The sequence below is a fragment of the Lampetra planeri genome, chromosome 25 (assembly GCF_965212315.1).
Source record: "Lampetra planeri chromosome 25, kcLamPlan1.2.h2, whole genome shotgun sequence".
NCBI classification, from domain to species: Eukaryota; Metazoa; Chordata; class Hyperoartia; order Petromyzontiformes; family Petromyzontidae; genus Lampetra; species Lampetra planeri.
In genome coordinates this window covers 7377227-7391947 of record NC_136131.1, presented here as the reverse complement: position 1 = coordinate 7391947, position 14721 = coordinate 7377227, and the positions used below count along the sequence as shown (strand labels likewise).

Here is a 14721-nt window from a genome sequence, read left to right as displayed (position 1 = left end):
TGGGTGTGTTTCATGACCTCCTGCCAGATGGCTTTTGACACTTCACGTGGCCTCAACGTGCATCTGGCCTGCCACAAGCGTCGTGGTTGAGTGCACCACCACTGAGTGAACGGCGGTTGTCAGTGATCTGTAATGCTGCACTGCCCTCTGCTGACAAATACTTGCATTTGATCATCTACAATGTCACACACGGGGGGTTTTCGTGTGCTCCGAAGGGCCATTGCCCGAAATGTCTTCCATTGTATAGTTTTCCTTTTGATGGCCAGTTTTTTTTTAATCGACGAATGCGTTTAGTTTTACTTAATTGTGCTTGTGCACCGCTGCCAACGCAGCAACATCACCAAACTGTTTGATATAAAATCTGTTCAATAAGTGGCGGTATTGGCCAGTTATTGCAATGAGTCTCTCTACTGACGAATCCCCAATGAGACTTCCTAAACAAAGTAGCTGTGCAAGACATATCACGTCAGTCAATCAGCGTGATCATTAAAACTAAGCCAGAGAATACGGGACCCATACGTTTCATTCAACCTATTCATCTCATCAGTCAAGTGGCTTTCTGTGATTCAGTGCATATTTTCATAAGCATTTGGTTAATAATACAAACTGTGCACCAGTTTCGACACTCGATATCTCAGCAGCAGTCAGGTTTGGAGGCATTGCTTATTGATTTTGTTCCTCAACACGATTGACAAGAATCTGCTTTTTGTCACTCAGCCCATTTCATCAGCCAGGATCCATCCCCTGCTGAAGGCTTCCCCATGCCAAAACCATCTCTCAGGGTCCAGCAATGTAACAATCTCCATCTACGTGGTAGACGTTCCCTTGGGCGTCTTCACTCGTTTGGCTGCCACTCCAGAGTTAGTCTCGACCATCGGCAACCATCCCTTCCAGTGATGTGTCATGCCCAGGCCAACTTAATTTTATTCACTAAGACAATGGAGAAAAATAGGGGAAAAGTGGGCAAAGAAGTACGATGGAGAGATGCATGCTTGCGATTAAAAAGTGAACTCACAGATCGGACAACACGCGCAAGTTCAGAGACATCAGGAAGTAACTTACGTAGTTTTTATTCATTTCACGTTAATATGCTCAAATGCATCGCCAACATTCAACAGTGTGTGTGGGAAAAGCCTTCAGACATGTTAAGTTTAATGCACATTTAAACAAATGACTTTGGGGGTGGGGGGGGGGCAAGGAATAAAAAAAAACGCTTCAGTAAGCTATCCAGAGGTCACTCACATTAACGAAGTGACCATCACTCTCTAATGTGCTGTCGGGTTGTACCGCGTGTTGTCTCGGCAACGATGTCCAACTCTTTGCTCCGCGTGCTGGGAGCTCCTCTCGGAAACGGAATTGGTTTCGCTCCACGAACACTAAAACACATCGGAGAGCTACACGGCACGACCGCGAAAACCTACGCAGGAGCGCTCACCACGTCGCCTGCGGTAGAGTATACAGCGTTGCACGCCCCCATTGGCTGGAGTCCCTGGGTATAGTCTAGTGGCCACCACTCGGCACCGTCCCCAGTATTCACCACTCCTGCCAACAGGTCTCAAGCTAAGAGAGTGGTCAGTCACGACAAACATTGCCCAGGTGGCTGGTAGACTTGGGTGGGCGGCACGTGGCTCATAGCAGCCACAGCCCATAATAGTGAGAGGTATGCTGGATGCGGTGACGAATGTTGATATACTGTGTGGGTCACCAATCTGGACTTGGATGATATTTAGCGCCGGTCACCACACAAAACTGAAAATCCCTCACTTATCCCAATTGAAATGAATGCCAACTCTAATAGAAGTCTGCCGCTCTGAAAAATAGTGTACCAGCCAAATGGTAGTACGAACCATAATGATTGTGCTAATAAACACACGCAAACTAACCCACCAATTGCCATGCCCTGTGAGCGCCAAACACAAATATAATTGGCTCTGGCAGTATTTTTATGAGTTGCGGTGATTTTAACAAAAGCGCCAGGACTTTTTTGTATTTCATATTTCCATCTCTTTATGTTATACTATTATAATTTTACTTCGCTCTGTATGACCCATCATTGTTTGGCAAAAGCAGAATGCAAGAATGCTTTTCCCAAAATGGAGGCGTGGGCACAGGTAACTCGGGACAGTGGTGTGAGGTCACATACCCCGTCTCACAAAATTGACAAACTATTCACACCAGCAGGCAATGTAGTGTCCACAAAGACTGCATCCCCCTCACCTTCTCCCCCGCTATTCCTGCTCCCCCGCCCCCCACAACAACTTCGTGATCAACATCAATACGTCACGACACGGGTGTACGGGGGATGTGACGGTGTTAGTAGTGAGTTACACGCGCCTTGTGCTCTCGCCCACGGTCTCCCCGCACCATGTTGTTTTATAACTCGCGCTGCTGTTACTTAATAGCGGGCGACCGGGGCGATTGCGTGCGTGAAAAACGTGCAGCTCTCCCACGCGAAACCTCGCCCCACCTTGCATGCTCCACCAGTGTCATCTGTTAGACCCTCCTCCATACATCCCTCCAGCTCAGCTCAACATGTTCCACCTCAATACGTTCCGGCTAATTCATCTGCCTAAACACGTTTCATCTCCTAAATCCACCTCGGGACGTTAAACATCCTTCGCCTACCTCAACGTGTTCCATCCTTTTCACGCACTTCCAACACGTTCCACATCCATTCATTACGATGCGTTCCACTCAATCGCTGCACCTCACCACGCTCCACGGTGACACACGCAACTCGTCACGTGGCACAACTTCACGCGCGACACCAAATCCACCTTCTCCCATCGCTACCGCTCACCCTCCATCGCTCATCGACCTCCCCTCCCGGCTCCCCTCACCTCCTGCCTCTCCCACCTCACCGACCCCCTCGCCGTTGGCGCATCACGGCTACAGGAGGCGACGCACGGCGAGGAGCGAGTCGGCGCAGACCTTGAGCAGGGCACACAGCTGGGTGCTGCCCTCCACCGAGGCGGTGTGCTGCAGCTCGCGCGATGCCCACGCCATCTTGCACACGAGCACCGCCTCGGCCTCCTCCACGCCCCGTCGGGCGACAGTCCGCGACACGGCGCCACCGCTGCCGGAACCGTCACGCCCACCCGGGCGGGACAGGCCGGTTGACTGGGTTGGGGGTGGGGTGGGGGTGGGGTGAGGGTGGGGTCAGAGTGGGGTTGGGGTGGGATGAGAAGCACACGTGCGTAAATTACATAATCAAACACGCGTTTGCCTGCAAGCATACTAGCTCACACACATGTGCATGTGTTGAGTAGTTCTACTCCTCTACACATGTGAACACAAACACATGATCAGGGCCGAGATGGATTTGTGATATCACAGGAGATAGCCTTCATCCAAAAGTGGATTACTCATGCCTAATGATGATGATGGCTGAAATGTCCAACAATAAAAACGAAGTTCAGCAATGTACACATCTGTTGGAGCATACAGTGTCTGATAAGCACCATGTGATTTTAACATTCGCCCGTGCCAATACATGCATTTAATATAAAATCACATTGCATTATATTATCTATGAATTTAAAATAAATCATTGGATCAGAAGCCAATTGTCCATTAATTATCGTATAACTACCCTAGTTGCTTGTGAGTACGTGGGTGAGTGAGCTCACCGATGTGAGGCCCGACAAGGTGCTGGAGAGAGTGGTCAGGGGGGCTGTGGCCCCCACAGGACCCCCCCCTTGCCCAGCCGAGAGGCCAGGGCGGACGTCGGGCACGGCGAGCCCTGCCGGTTCGGCGCGGGGCCCCGCGGGACGGGCCCCGCGCTCCTCTGCGCCGTCAATGCCGGCGTCCCCCTCCATTTCTGTCGTTGCCGCCGCTGCTGCCGCCGCCACCTTAATGCGGCGCTCGCGCACCTGGGACAACGCGGCCTGAGGGTTCAGGGCTGCGCAGCAAGCGGGAGCATGTGGGCACGTACAGACACACGCGGATAGTCACGTGAACACCCAGAGGTGGAGGGACACACAAGCACACCATTGAGAGGTTGGCTACTGAAGATGCGTTGGTTCTTCACAAAAATTCGATTCTCACGATGAATGCATTGAACTACGCACAATATGTTCTACATATTTGTACCATTATAGATACTAAATGCCCCACAAAGGCAAAATAAATCGATACGTAATTCAAACCATCACCCCGAATAATTAATCATTCAGAGGCATTCGTCAACACCTTATCACCATCGTCACTGAAGCCTTAGGTAGAGTACCTGGGTTGTCTTTATCGACGTCCGAGTCCAACTCCATGCACGCAACGCAGTAGTTCTTCCGCTGCCTGTCCTGCAGCAGGATCGTCTGATATGGGGCAAGGGGGGGCGGGGGAAGTAAAACAGACACCAGCATCAGCACAGCAAATTAAAAAGTCGCTCCACCTACACTGACCGTTGCAGCCACTACCACACGATCAAAGTGTTCTTTCCATCATGTTATACACATTTAACAATAATCAAGCAAGTGAGGTGCGTAACAATTTGATATGCATTTTTGCAGAGAAGATTCTGATCAACGTGGCTGTCGGAAGGACTGGAAGCTTGGGGAAAATCCCCTACATAAAAAAAAACACAAATGGAACGCCGGTCACGCATCGCCCAACCAACTGCAACTGCCTCTGCTCACCCCGCACTCATCGCAGCTCTCGCCCAGCATCTTGTATCCCTTGAGGAGGTATTCGCCCATGATCTTGCTGATCTTGTCCTGCCGTTCGCGTCGAGCAGTCATCACCTTCATCTCCGCCTCGCTCGGAGGTTCCCAAGGCCCCTCGGCCAGCTCCGCTGCACGCACAGGCACAGCGTGCACGCGTAGAAATTACAGCCGCCCGCTCACAATTAGCATCTCTATTTCGATTTAAAGCTTTCGTGACTGCAGGGATTCATCTTCTTGGTTCTTTCGGTAAAGTCACGTAGAAGGGAAATAATAAAATAATAAAAATTAAATAATTTTTATGTTTCGATTTAAAGCTTTCGTGACTGCAGGGATTCATCTTCTTGGTTCTTTCGGTAAAGTCACGTAGAATGGAAATAATAAAATAATAAAAATAAAACATCGTAAAATAATTCTCACGACGTTTCGGCCACAACGCAAGCAGCCGTCATCAGGCGGAGAGCAGATCTGTCGAGTATATTTTATTATGTTTTTTTATTATTATTTTATTATTTCCATTCTACGTGACTTTACCAAAAGAACCAAGAAGAATTAGCATCTCATTATAGCAGGGCTCCTTGAAATTGAATCCCTGTAAGAACTAGATTTAGGTATTGCAGTCGCACATGCTGTATGCGTATGCAACGTATCTGTGTATATAGTTAGACTAAAATAAAAGTCACGACGTTTCGGAGGCAACACAAGTCTCCGTCATCAGGTGGGACCGTCACAGCCAGATTAGCTGCATCAAGCTAATCTGGCTGTGACGGTCCCACCTGATGACGGAGACTTGTGTTGCCTCCGAAACGTCGTGACTTTTATTTTATTTTATTATTAATTTTGATGTTTTACCTACGTGACTTTACCGAAAAAACCTAAGAATATGAATCCTTGCAGTCACGAAAGATTCAAATCTAAAAAAAAAAGTTAGACTAGTTTATGTATTTGTGATTGAATATAATGATTTCTTTGCGATAATAGATCCCTTTACGCAGGGTCGTCTCTGAATAGTTCACACGCGTTAAGCGACTCGTATCTCATCTCAAACATTTGAAAGGGCACGCCGAGTAGCGGCTGTCTCTCTCCAGACACAGGTGATTCAGCACCTGGCCTCCAAGCGGGCCTTCGTATAGCAGTAGAGAGCCACTGTTCCTTTGTGTCATCCACATTGAATTATTTTGCGGGTAGTTTTTGAATGCCAATTTTTGGACCAATGACTCCACATCCGTACGCTGTGCGAGCAATGGGGGTTATGAGACCATACGTCACCACGCTGGTCGGTGCGGATTTGTAAAGGTTGGTGAACACAGACGGGGAAACATACAAGTACCGTGCAACAAATGGATGTCGCGCACTGCTGCCCACGACGCATTGTAATAACCCCTCTAAAAATAATACACATTTATAACGCGCACAATATTTAACAGACATAAACGACCGTGACTCTGAAGCGTTGAGTTGTCGTTCGACTGCTGGGCGGGACAGATGTTACGGGGGGGGGGGGGGGGGGGACTTTAAATGACACTTAAAAGTCGGTGTAGATTGAACGTTGCTGTGAATTTGCAGCGTGAGGATGATGATGATGGTGGCGTTCCAGGTTAGACCTCGCTTGGCTTGCGACTTCTGCCGAAACCGCACGCACTTCTGGCTATTTGGTCAAAGGTACACAACTTGGATAAACCGTGCACATGAGCACACAGACGTGCACCCACACGCTACAATAAGGCCAGAAACAACAAGTCATTTATCTACATATACACTGCATTCGACACATTACGCTTGTAAATTACGCATTGCGGTTACGCAAATGTTGCATTTATAGACAGCGTGCGTTTGTTTATTTAATTGCGTTTGGTCTCGCTTAGCAACGCTCTTAGGCCCGAAGGCGCGCGGGCCGAAGCCTCGGTCCCGCCTGGTTCCCGCCCTGGGTCACCCCTCACTACCCACGGCCGCCGCCTCTAGTCGAGCCCGGGGTGGAGGCGCGGTGAGACCGGGCCTCGCAAGTATGCGACGCATTAAATGAATTTAACGCGAAATCAAAACACATTTTTGGTTTCATCTCATTTTTTTAAACCGCACAAAGCGCACGAACATTCTTCAGACGCCGTACCGGAGTTCACCGCCATCTCGAGCCGTGGAATCTTTGCCACAGAGGAACTAATGGCGAGTTTGAAATGAAGCGACCAAGCGTTGTCGGGATGACGCGGGCTGGGGTGGGGGTGAAGGTGGGGGGCTTACGGAGGCTCGTGAGACTGCAACGTCAAAATAAAACGCGATTCGATTTTTCTACCCGCCGCCCCACCCACGGTTATGGGGGATCGATGGTGTTGGCTGAACCAATGGGGGGAGAGGGGCGGTCCAGGCGGCTTGGGCTGATGAGGCATTGAATGTCGAAACCGGTCCAGAGTTTGCTTTGCGTTGATGAATCGATCTTATCCTGATTTTGCTGATGAATTGTGTAACAATTGTTTTTGTTCTTTAGGTAGTGTTATTTTATAATGGCTTATGCCTCAAAAGTACAGAAAGTGGCTATTATTACCCACAAACTTTGCTTTTGTGACCATGACACAAAAGCAAAGTTAATAATCCACTCCATTAATAACACTGTGTAACAAACATTTGTTTGTCCCTGGGTAGTAAGTGTTAATTCCTAATTGCTTATGCCTCAAAAGTCCAGACAATGGCTATTATTCCACACAAACTTTGCTTTTGTGACCAGAACAGTGATATTTTTAAATTTACCTATTTTCAACTAAAAAACGCGGTGTGCATTTGTGTCATTCCTTCACGTAAAGTCCATGTCACAAAAGCAAAGTTTGTGGGGAATAATAGCCATTTTCTATACTTTTGAGGCATACCAAATTAGAAAAATAACACTTACTGCCCAGAAACAAATCGTGTTGCATAGAGATATCAAAGTTGGTCTGGAATTGACTTGTGTTAATGAAGCGATCCTATAACGTCTGATTCTGCTGATGAGACACTCAATGTCGAAACCAGTCCAGAATTTGCTGTACGTTGATACACCGATCTTATAAAGCCTGTTCCTGCTGATGACACACTGGATCTCAAAGCTGGTATAGAGTTTATTTGTGTTAATGAAGCGATCCTATAAAGCCTGTTCCTGCTCATGACACACTGGATCTTAAAGCTGGTCTAGAGTTTATTTGTGTTAATGAAGCGATCCTATAAAGCCTGTTCCTGCTGATGACACACTGGATCTCAAAGCTGGTATAGAGTTTATTTGTGTTAATGAAGCGATCCTATAAAGCCTGTTCCTGCTGATGACACACTGGATCTCAAAGCTGGTCTAGAGTGTACTTGTGTTAATGAAGCGATCCTATAAAGCCTGTTCCTGCTGATGACACACTGGATCTCAAAGCTGGTCTAGAGTTTATTTGTGTTAATGAAGCGATCCTATAAAGCCTGTTCCTGCTGATGACACACTGGATCTCAAAGCTGGTCTAGAGTGTACTTGTGTTAATGAAGCGATCCTATAAAGCCTGTTCCTGCTGATGACACACTGGATCTCAAAGCTGGTCTAGAGTGTACTTGTGTTAATGAAGCGATCCTATAAAGCCTGTTCCTGCTGATGACACACTGGATCTCAAAGCTGGTCTAGAGTGTACTTGTGTTAATGAAGCGATCCTATAAAGCCTGTTCCTGCTGATGACACACTGGATCTCAAAGCTGGTCTAGAGTTTATTTGTGTTAATGAAGCGATCCTATAAAGCCTGTTCCTGCTGATGACACACTGGATCTCAAAGCTGGTCTAGAATTTACTTGTGTTAATGAAGCGATCCTATAAAGCCTGTTCCTGCTGATGACACACCGGACCTCAAAGCTGGTCTAGAATTTACTTGTGTTAATGAAGCGATCCTATAAAGCCTGTTCCTGCTGATGACACACTGGATCTCAAAGCTGGTCTAGAATTTACTTGTGTTAATGAAGCGATCCTATAAAGCCTGTTCCTGCTGATGAGACACTGGATCTCAAAGCTGGTCTAGAATTTACTTGTGTTAATGAAGCGATCCTATAAAGCCTGTTCCTGCTGATGACACACTGGATCTCAAAGCTGGTCTAGAGTTTATTTGTGTTAATGAAGCGATCCTATAAAGCCTGTTCCTGCTGATGACACACTGGATCTCAAAGCTGGTCTAGAATTTACTTGTGTTAATGAAGCGATCCTATAAAGCCTGTTCCTGCTGATGACACACCGGACCTCAAAGCTGGTCTAGAATTTACTTGTGTTAATGAAGCGATCCTATAAAGCCTGTTCCTGCTGATGACACACTGGATCTCAAAGCTGGTCTAGAATTTACTTGTGTTAATGAAGCGATCCTATAAAGCCTGTTCCTGCTGATGAGACACTGGATCTCAAAGCTGGTCTAGAATTTACTTGTGTTAATGAAGCGATCCTATAAAGCCTGTTCCTGCTGATGACACACTGGATCTCAAAGCTGGTCTAGAATTTACTTGTGTTAATGAAACGATCCTATAAAGCCTGTTCCTGCTGATGAGACACTGGATCTCAAAGCTGGTCTAGAATTTACTTGTGTTAATGAAGCGATCCCGTAAATCTAAATTCTGCTGGTGAGACACAGCATGTCGGAACCGGCCCAGAATTATGCACTTCTAGAAGGTCGTGTGAACAAAATCGTGTACCTATTATGCTGACAGACATATACGTGTTACGGTCCGATTATCTATTTAGTTACGGTAATCGACAACTTAATTAAAAAAAATATTCCGATGTTGATGCATACTTCAAGAGCAACAGTTACAGCCTCGCATTGAGGTGGAGCCAGATGATTGCATCGGGTGTGGCAGAGCGGTGCATCGTTGCTGTGACGATGCCTCCTCTTTCGTATTTATGAATCGGGCACTGAGGTATTACACGTCCCATGGTTCTGTTCGGTGTGTATGTATGTTGAACTTCTTTCGCACCGTACGTAGCCAAGCGTGCTAATCGGAGGTTCTGGCTGGTGGCCACACTCTCCACACACTGCCCGGAGACTTTTCAATTCTCCATTCGTGCATCACAACCGCATCATCTGCTGCAGCTGCTACCATGGTTTGTGTGCTAATCCGGTGCAAGCGTCGTGGCTTCAACACCGTGGCTTGCCTTTTACGTATCTCGAAGTGCAGTTTCTCTACGGGCATTCATCTCTTTAAGTATCTTTGCGCCTCTGTATATGAGACTCTATGCATCACCGTGTTATCTCTATGGGTTTACCATATTGATGGTCCGAAGTTTGAGGTGCGTGGCCACAAGTCGCGATGTGGCTGAACAAATGCACTTGCAGCACGCGTGTAGAGACAGCAGGTGGCGGGAGATCACTCAGAGACCCAGTTCAAGGTCGCAGTACAAACGGTACGCGCTTTTAAAGTAAAGGCAATCTTTGCCTTTGCTTTAAAAGCAATGCCATCCCAGCCATAATCACCATCACGACATCCACGCTCATTTGGTATGGAGCTGCTGTTGCTGGATGTGAGATCCTGACAGTTTTAGGACAACAGAACAGAGTTGTTCATCTGTAGCTCCCGCGGTGGTCTTGAACAGCCTCTGCCAACTAAAGTCCGCTCAGCCGTGACAATCGGTGCTCTTGAGATCAAACCAAAAACGTGTTTATCTTCTGTTTAGTTGAACTTAGTGTCACGTTCCCAGTGCCATCCACGCTTCCGTATCAGTTATATATATATATTATTTTGTCTGAGTATGGCGCATTAACACATTCCTGCGGAGGGAGCTGGTAGGAACGTTGGGCTGCTCGGTCAATGGCCAGGGTCAACGGCGGCGTGGTGTATTCCGCAAATATGCCCGACTGTGAGGGCGGGCACAAGCCGGCGTGAGTAGGTTAAACGTTGAGTTTTATAAGGGCACCACGGGGTGACCAGCCCTCCCCCATCCAGCCCCTCCCTCCCCACACGGCCCCTCCCTCCCCACCCAGCCCCTCCCTGCACGACGGACGGACACAATAATCCCCTGTGGGCTGGTGTAACCAGGAGGTTCCTACCAGTATAAATCTTTGGATTGGATTGCGAAGCATTGAGAGCATCGAAGAGACGACGAGGGCGATGCTTTCTGCTGCTGCTACTGCGTTGGCATTGGTGCACAAGCACAGCCAACAGAGTTAGGCAGCACGTTCATCAGTGACAACACCGTGTGCTTTCTGCTGCGTGGCCTTAAAGCGTAAACATATTTAAGAGGTAACGTTTCGGGCAAACGGCCCTTCTTCATCGCACGCGAATGAAGAATTAATACAGTTATGGAACTGGCGGTGGATTAGAAAACGTATGCGAGTTGGAGACACCCTGTTGAGTGTGAAGAAACATTCAGTTAAGTGGGCACGGGTAGGGCGCTAGAAGTTATGATGATGATGATGATCATTCGGCCTGCGATCTCTCCATTGGGTCAAACTTACCATCACTTAATGATCGACGGCTTGTACATCAGATTTTATTTATTCACGATGTACTTACAACAAAATCAGCAGACTACCTGCTGGATCTCCTCACTGTTTCGAAGAACAAATGTAACATAAGGTCCTCGCTTATTTGCCAGCTTCATATTCCTTATTGCCGTACAAATACTGGAGGAAGGGCCTTTGCTGTTGATGCCCCAAGGGTCTGGAATGCTATCGCCAATAAACTGAAACTTGGATCACTACCTGTGAGATCTGCACTCAAAACTGCTTTTGATGAGCTGTACAGCTCCCACTGCGACTGCGATGCTGAGTGGCCTGAAATAAAATGCATCGCTCCGGATGTCCGCTGCAAAGTATGATTTTTAAGTTTTCGAATATCGTGTGCTGATCTATAAAGGTACATTGATATAGTACGATACTACTGCTGATATTTGTGCTGTTATGGAGAAACTCATGCTCGTGGCTATGGCTACAACGTTTTTTTTGTACATGCTATGTGTATCGCTGATTGTAAAATTTTAATCACAGTTCCTATGATCACTGTTGTAAAAATTTTTTAATAGTTTTATGTTGGTGATTTCAGAAACGTTATGGTTACGCCATGTTTGTTTGTTGAAGTACTGAGTTAGCCTGATAATATTGATCTAAATTGTCTTTTGGTTGTTAACTTAAATCCCATAGGGATTTTTGCATACAGCCGTGTTATACGGTGTTTTTTTTCTGGAAGATTTTGCTGGTTTCTCCTGGATGTTTCTATTGCGTGTCGTCATTTTAAGATGTTTTGATGTTTTTGTTTGTTGCACCCAGGTCAAGACCCACATGGCTCACAGGGCTATACCTAATAAATAAACTTGAAACTTGAATTAATTTACTTACGTATCCAGGAGAGCCGCGCTGAGTCGTAGCACTCTCGTTTAACAGGATCCTGCATTGGGGTTTTAGTTTAAATATGTTATCGGCCAATCAGTGATGAGAGTGTTCATACAAGGGGAAGGAAACCGGCGGACTCGGAGAAAACCGACACGCGCGAGGGGGCAACACTGAACCCCCGTACAGATGGAAAGAGATGTCGATTAAATTTAGATTTAAAGCTTTCGTGACTGCAGGGATTCATCTTCTTGGTTCTTTCGGTAAAGTCACGTAGAAAGAATTTAATAAAATAATAAAAATAAAACATAATAAAATAATTCTCACGACGTTTCGGCCACAACGCAAGTTGGGCATAGTGACTTTAAACCCCTCGCCAGACCCCCTACGCATTTCACAAGTAGCACTAATCGCATTTCTGCATTTCCCATAAATATGCTAAATTCCTCTTGATATGAAGACACTCTTCGCCTCCTCCATCCCAACATAAATAGTCGCTTCAATCCTAGGGCGTTCCATTCAGATTCTGTCTCCTTGACAGACCTGTTCTTCACCTGAAGACGGCTACTTGCGTTGTGGCCGAAACGTCGTGAGAATTATTTTATTATGTTTTATTTTTATTATTTAATTAAATTCTTTCTACGTGACTTTACCGAAAGAACCAAGAAGATGTCGATTAGTCCGCTTGCTTCGCTGCCTGGTGCGCCCAGGGTGTGGCACCTCTACACCCACACGGTGGGCTGTGATCCACCGAACCCTCGCTGCTGCCTCCGCTGAGCTGGATAACAAACGGCCACGTGCAGTGCAGCCACCGCAGCCCGGCATGACGATCGGTAGTGGAGCCGAAGGAGGGAACGCGGTCGAGAGGGCGTCAGTCGTGGTGAAATCAGCTCTCGTGCAAGGTACTCGATTGATAACTAACTACATCACAGGACCGTGAGAGATGGCGACGGCTTGGGGTCGCTTTCATCCAGCAGTGGATTGACCTTGGCTGATGATGATGTGACCAAAGGGATATGGCCTGGACCTATGTCCTCCTTCATCAACTCCACCATATTCATTCATGGGATTCCCATGTCGCTCTTTGGCTCCTCCAAATGCCACAAACCTCAGATCGTCCCATCTGGTGAAGTGCTCTCCTTTGCACAGGACGGGCTGGTGTTTCCACGATCCTGAAATCCACTCACCATCCCCCGAGGAATTCCACTCACCATCTCCCGACGCAATCCACTCACCACCCCCCTAAGCAATCCATTCACCACCCCCCTAAGCAATCCATTCACCATCCCCCTAAGCAATCCATTCACCATCCCACGAGAAATTCCACTCACCACCCCCCTAAGCAATCCACTCACCACCCCCCTAAGCAATCCACTCACCACCCCCCTAAGCAATCCATTCACCATCCCACGAGAAATTCCACTCACCATCCCCCTAAGCAATCCACTCACCCCCCCCCCCCCCTAAGCAATCCATTCACCATCCCACGAGAAATTCCACTCACCATCCCCCTAAGCAATCCATTCACCATCCCACGAGAAATTCCACTCACCATCCCCCTAAGCAATCCACTCACCATCCCACGAGAAATTCCACTCACCATCCCCCTAAGCAATCCACTCACCACCCCCCTAAGCAATCCATTCACCATCCCACGAGAAATTCCACTCACCATCCCCCTAAGCAATCCACTCACCACCCCCCTAAGCAATCCATTCACCATCCCACGAGAAATTCCACTCACCATCCCCCTAAGCAATCAATTCACCACCCCCTTAAGCAATCCACTCACCACCCCCCTAAGCAATCCACTCACCATCCCACGAGAAATTCTACTCACCATCCCCCTAAGCAATCCACTCACCATCCCACGAGAAATTCCACTCACCATCCCCCGACGCAATAAACTCATCATCCCCCAGGTAATGCCACTCACCACCCCCCAGGTAATGCCACTCACCATCCCCCGACGCAATCCACTCACCACCCACTTAAGCGATCCGCTCACCATTCACCAAATGCTAGTCAATCCACCACCCGTTCCCCCTCTCTAATCCCATCCACTCACCTCTCAACTCCGCCCTCACCCTCTTCCATCCCCAGCAGATGTCTGACCGGATTAAGCACAATAGATAGGGATTTTCAAATTGAATATAGCAATCATAATCATCATAATCCAGAGGCCCGCCGGTTGGATTCCGTCTCTCGGCGTGCCAGTTGAAAACAATGGGGGGCAAATTACTTAAACCCTCCATAATTTTTAATCCACTGCTGGATGAGGTCCTCTCCAGTACCCCCTCACCTCCACCAGCGTGCGGGTAGTGCAAGCTTATTTGACCGTAACTCACCACGCTGGTCTATAAGCTATGGCTGCAGAGTTTGGTAATACATGTTGTTTTACGTCGTTTATTGTGAAAATTCGGTCACAGTTCCTATGATCACTGTTTCATTGCTTTTATGGCTTTATTTTGGTGATTTTTGAAAAGTTTTTCGGTTTAGCCATGTTCGTTTGTTGTAGTACAGAGTTAGACTGATGGCCTTAATCTAAGTTGTCTTGTGGTTGTTGTTGTTGTTGTTGTTTGACTTGCATCCCGCTGGGATTTTTGCACACAGTGTTGGTGTACGGTACTTTTCTGCAATATTTTGCTGTCTTTTCTTGGATTTTCTGTTTGCACGTAGTCACCTTAAGATGTTTTCTTGTTCATGTTTTAGTTTTTTTGTTTGTTGCGGTTGCACCCGATTCAAGAGCCGAATGGCTCACAGGGCTA

General features: G+C 47.3%; 1 protein-coding gene across 1 annotated transcript; it reads right to left on the bottom strand.

The window, feature by feature from the left end:
• Positions 1-1054: 1054 nt before the first annotated feature.
• ZNRD2 (zinc ribbon domain containing 2) lies at positions 1055-6877 on the bottom strand. The gene is made up of 5 exons (XM_078606124.1): positions 6769-6877; positions 4635-4789; positions 4229-4313; positions 3630-3901; positions 1055-3120 (listed from the first exon to the last, which is right to left on the bottom strand). The coding sequence occupies exons 1-5, from the start codon at positions 6782-6784 to the stop codon at positions 2890-2892; spliced, it is 759 nt and encodes a 252-aa protein (XP_078462250.1). The 5' UTR covers positions 6785-6877; the 3' UTR covers positions 1055-2889.
• Positions 6878-14721: the final 7844 nt, after the last annotated feature.

Excerpts from the sequence above, each read along its gene's own strand:
- ZNRD2 (XM_078606124.1), bottom strand. Across the intron at positions 4,314-4,634 it reads AGAGCTGCGATGAGTGCGGG|ACGATCCTGCTGCAGGACAG; the intron begins GTGAGCAGAGGC and ends GCCCCATATCAG. Across the intron at positions 3,902-4,228 it reads CGTCGATAAAGACAACCCAG|CCCTGAACCCTCAGGCCGCG; the intron begins GTACTCTACCTA and ends CTTGCTGCGCAG.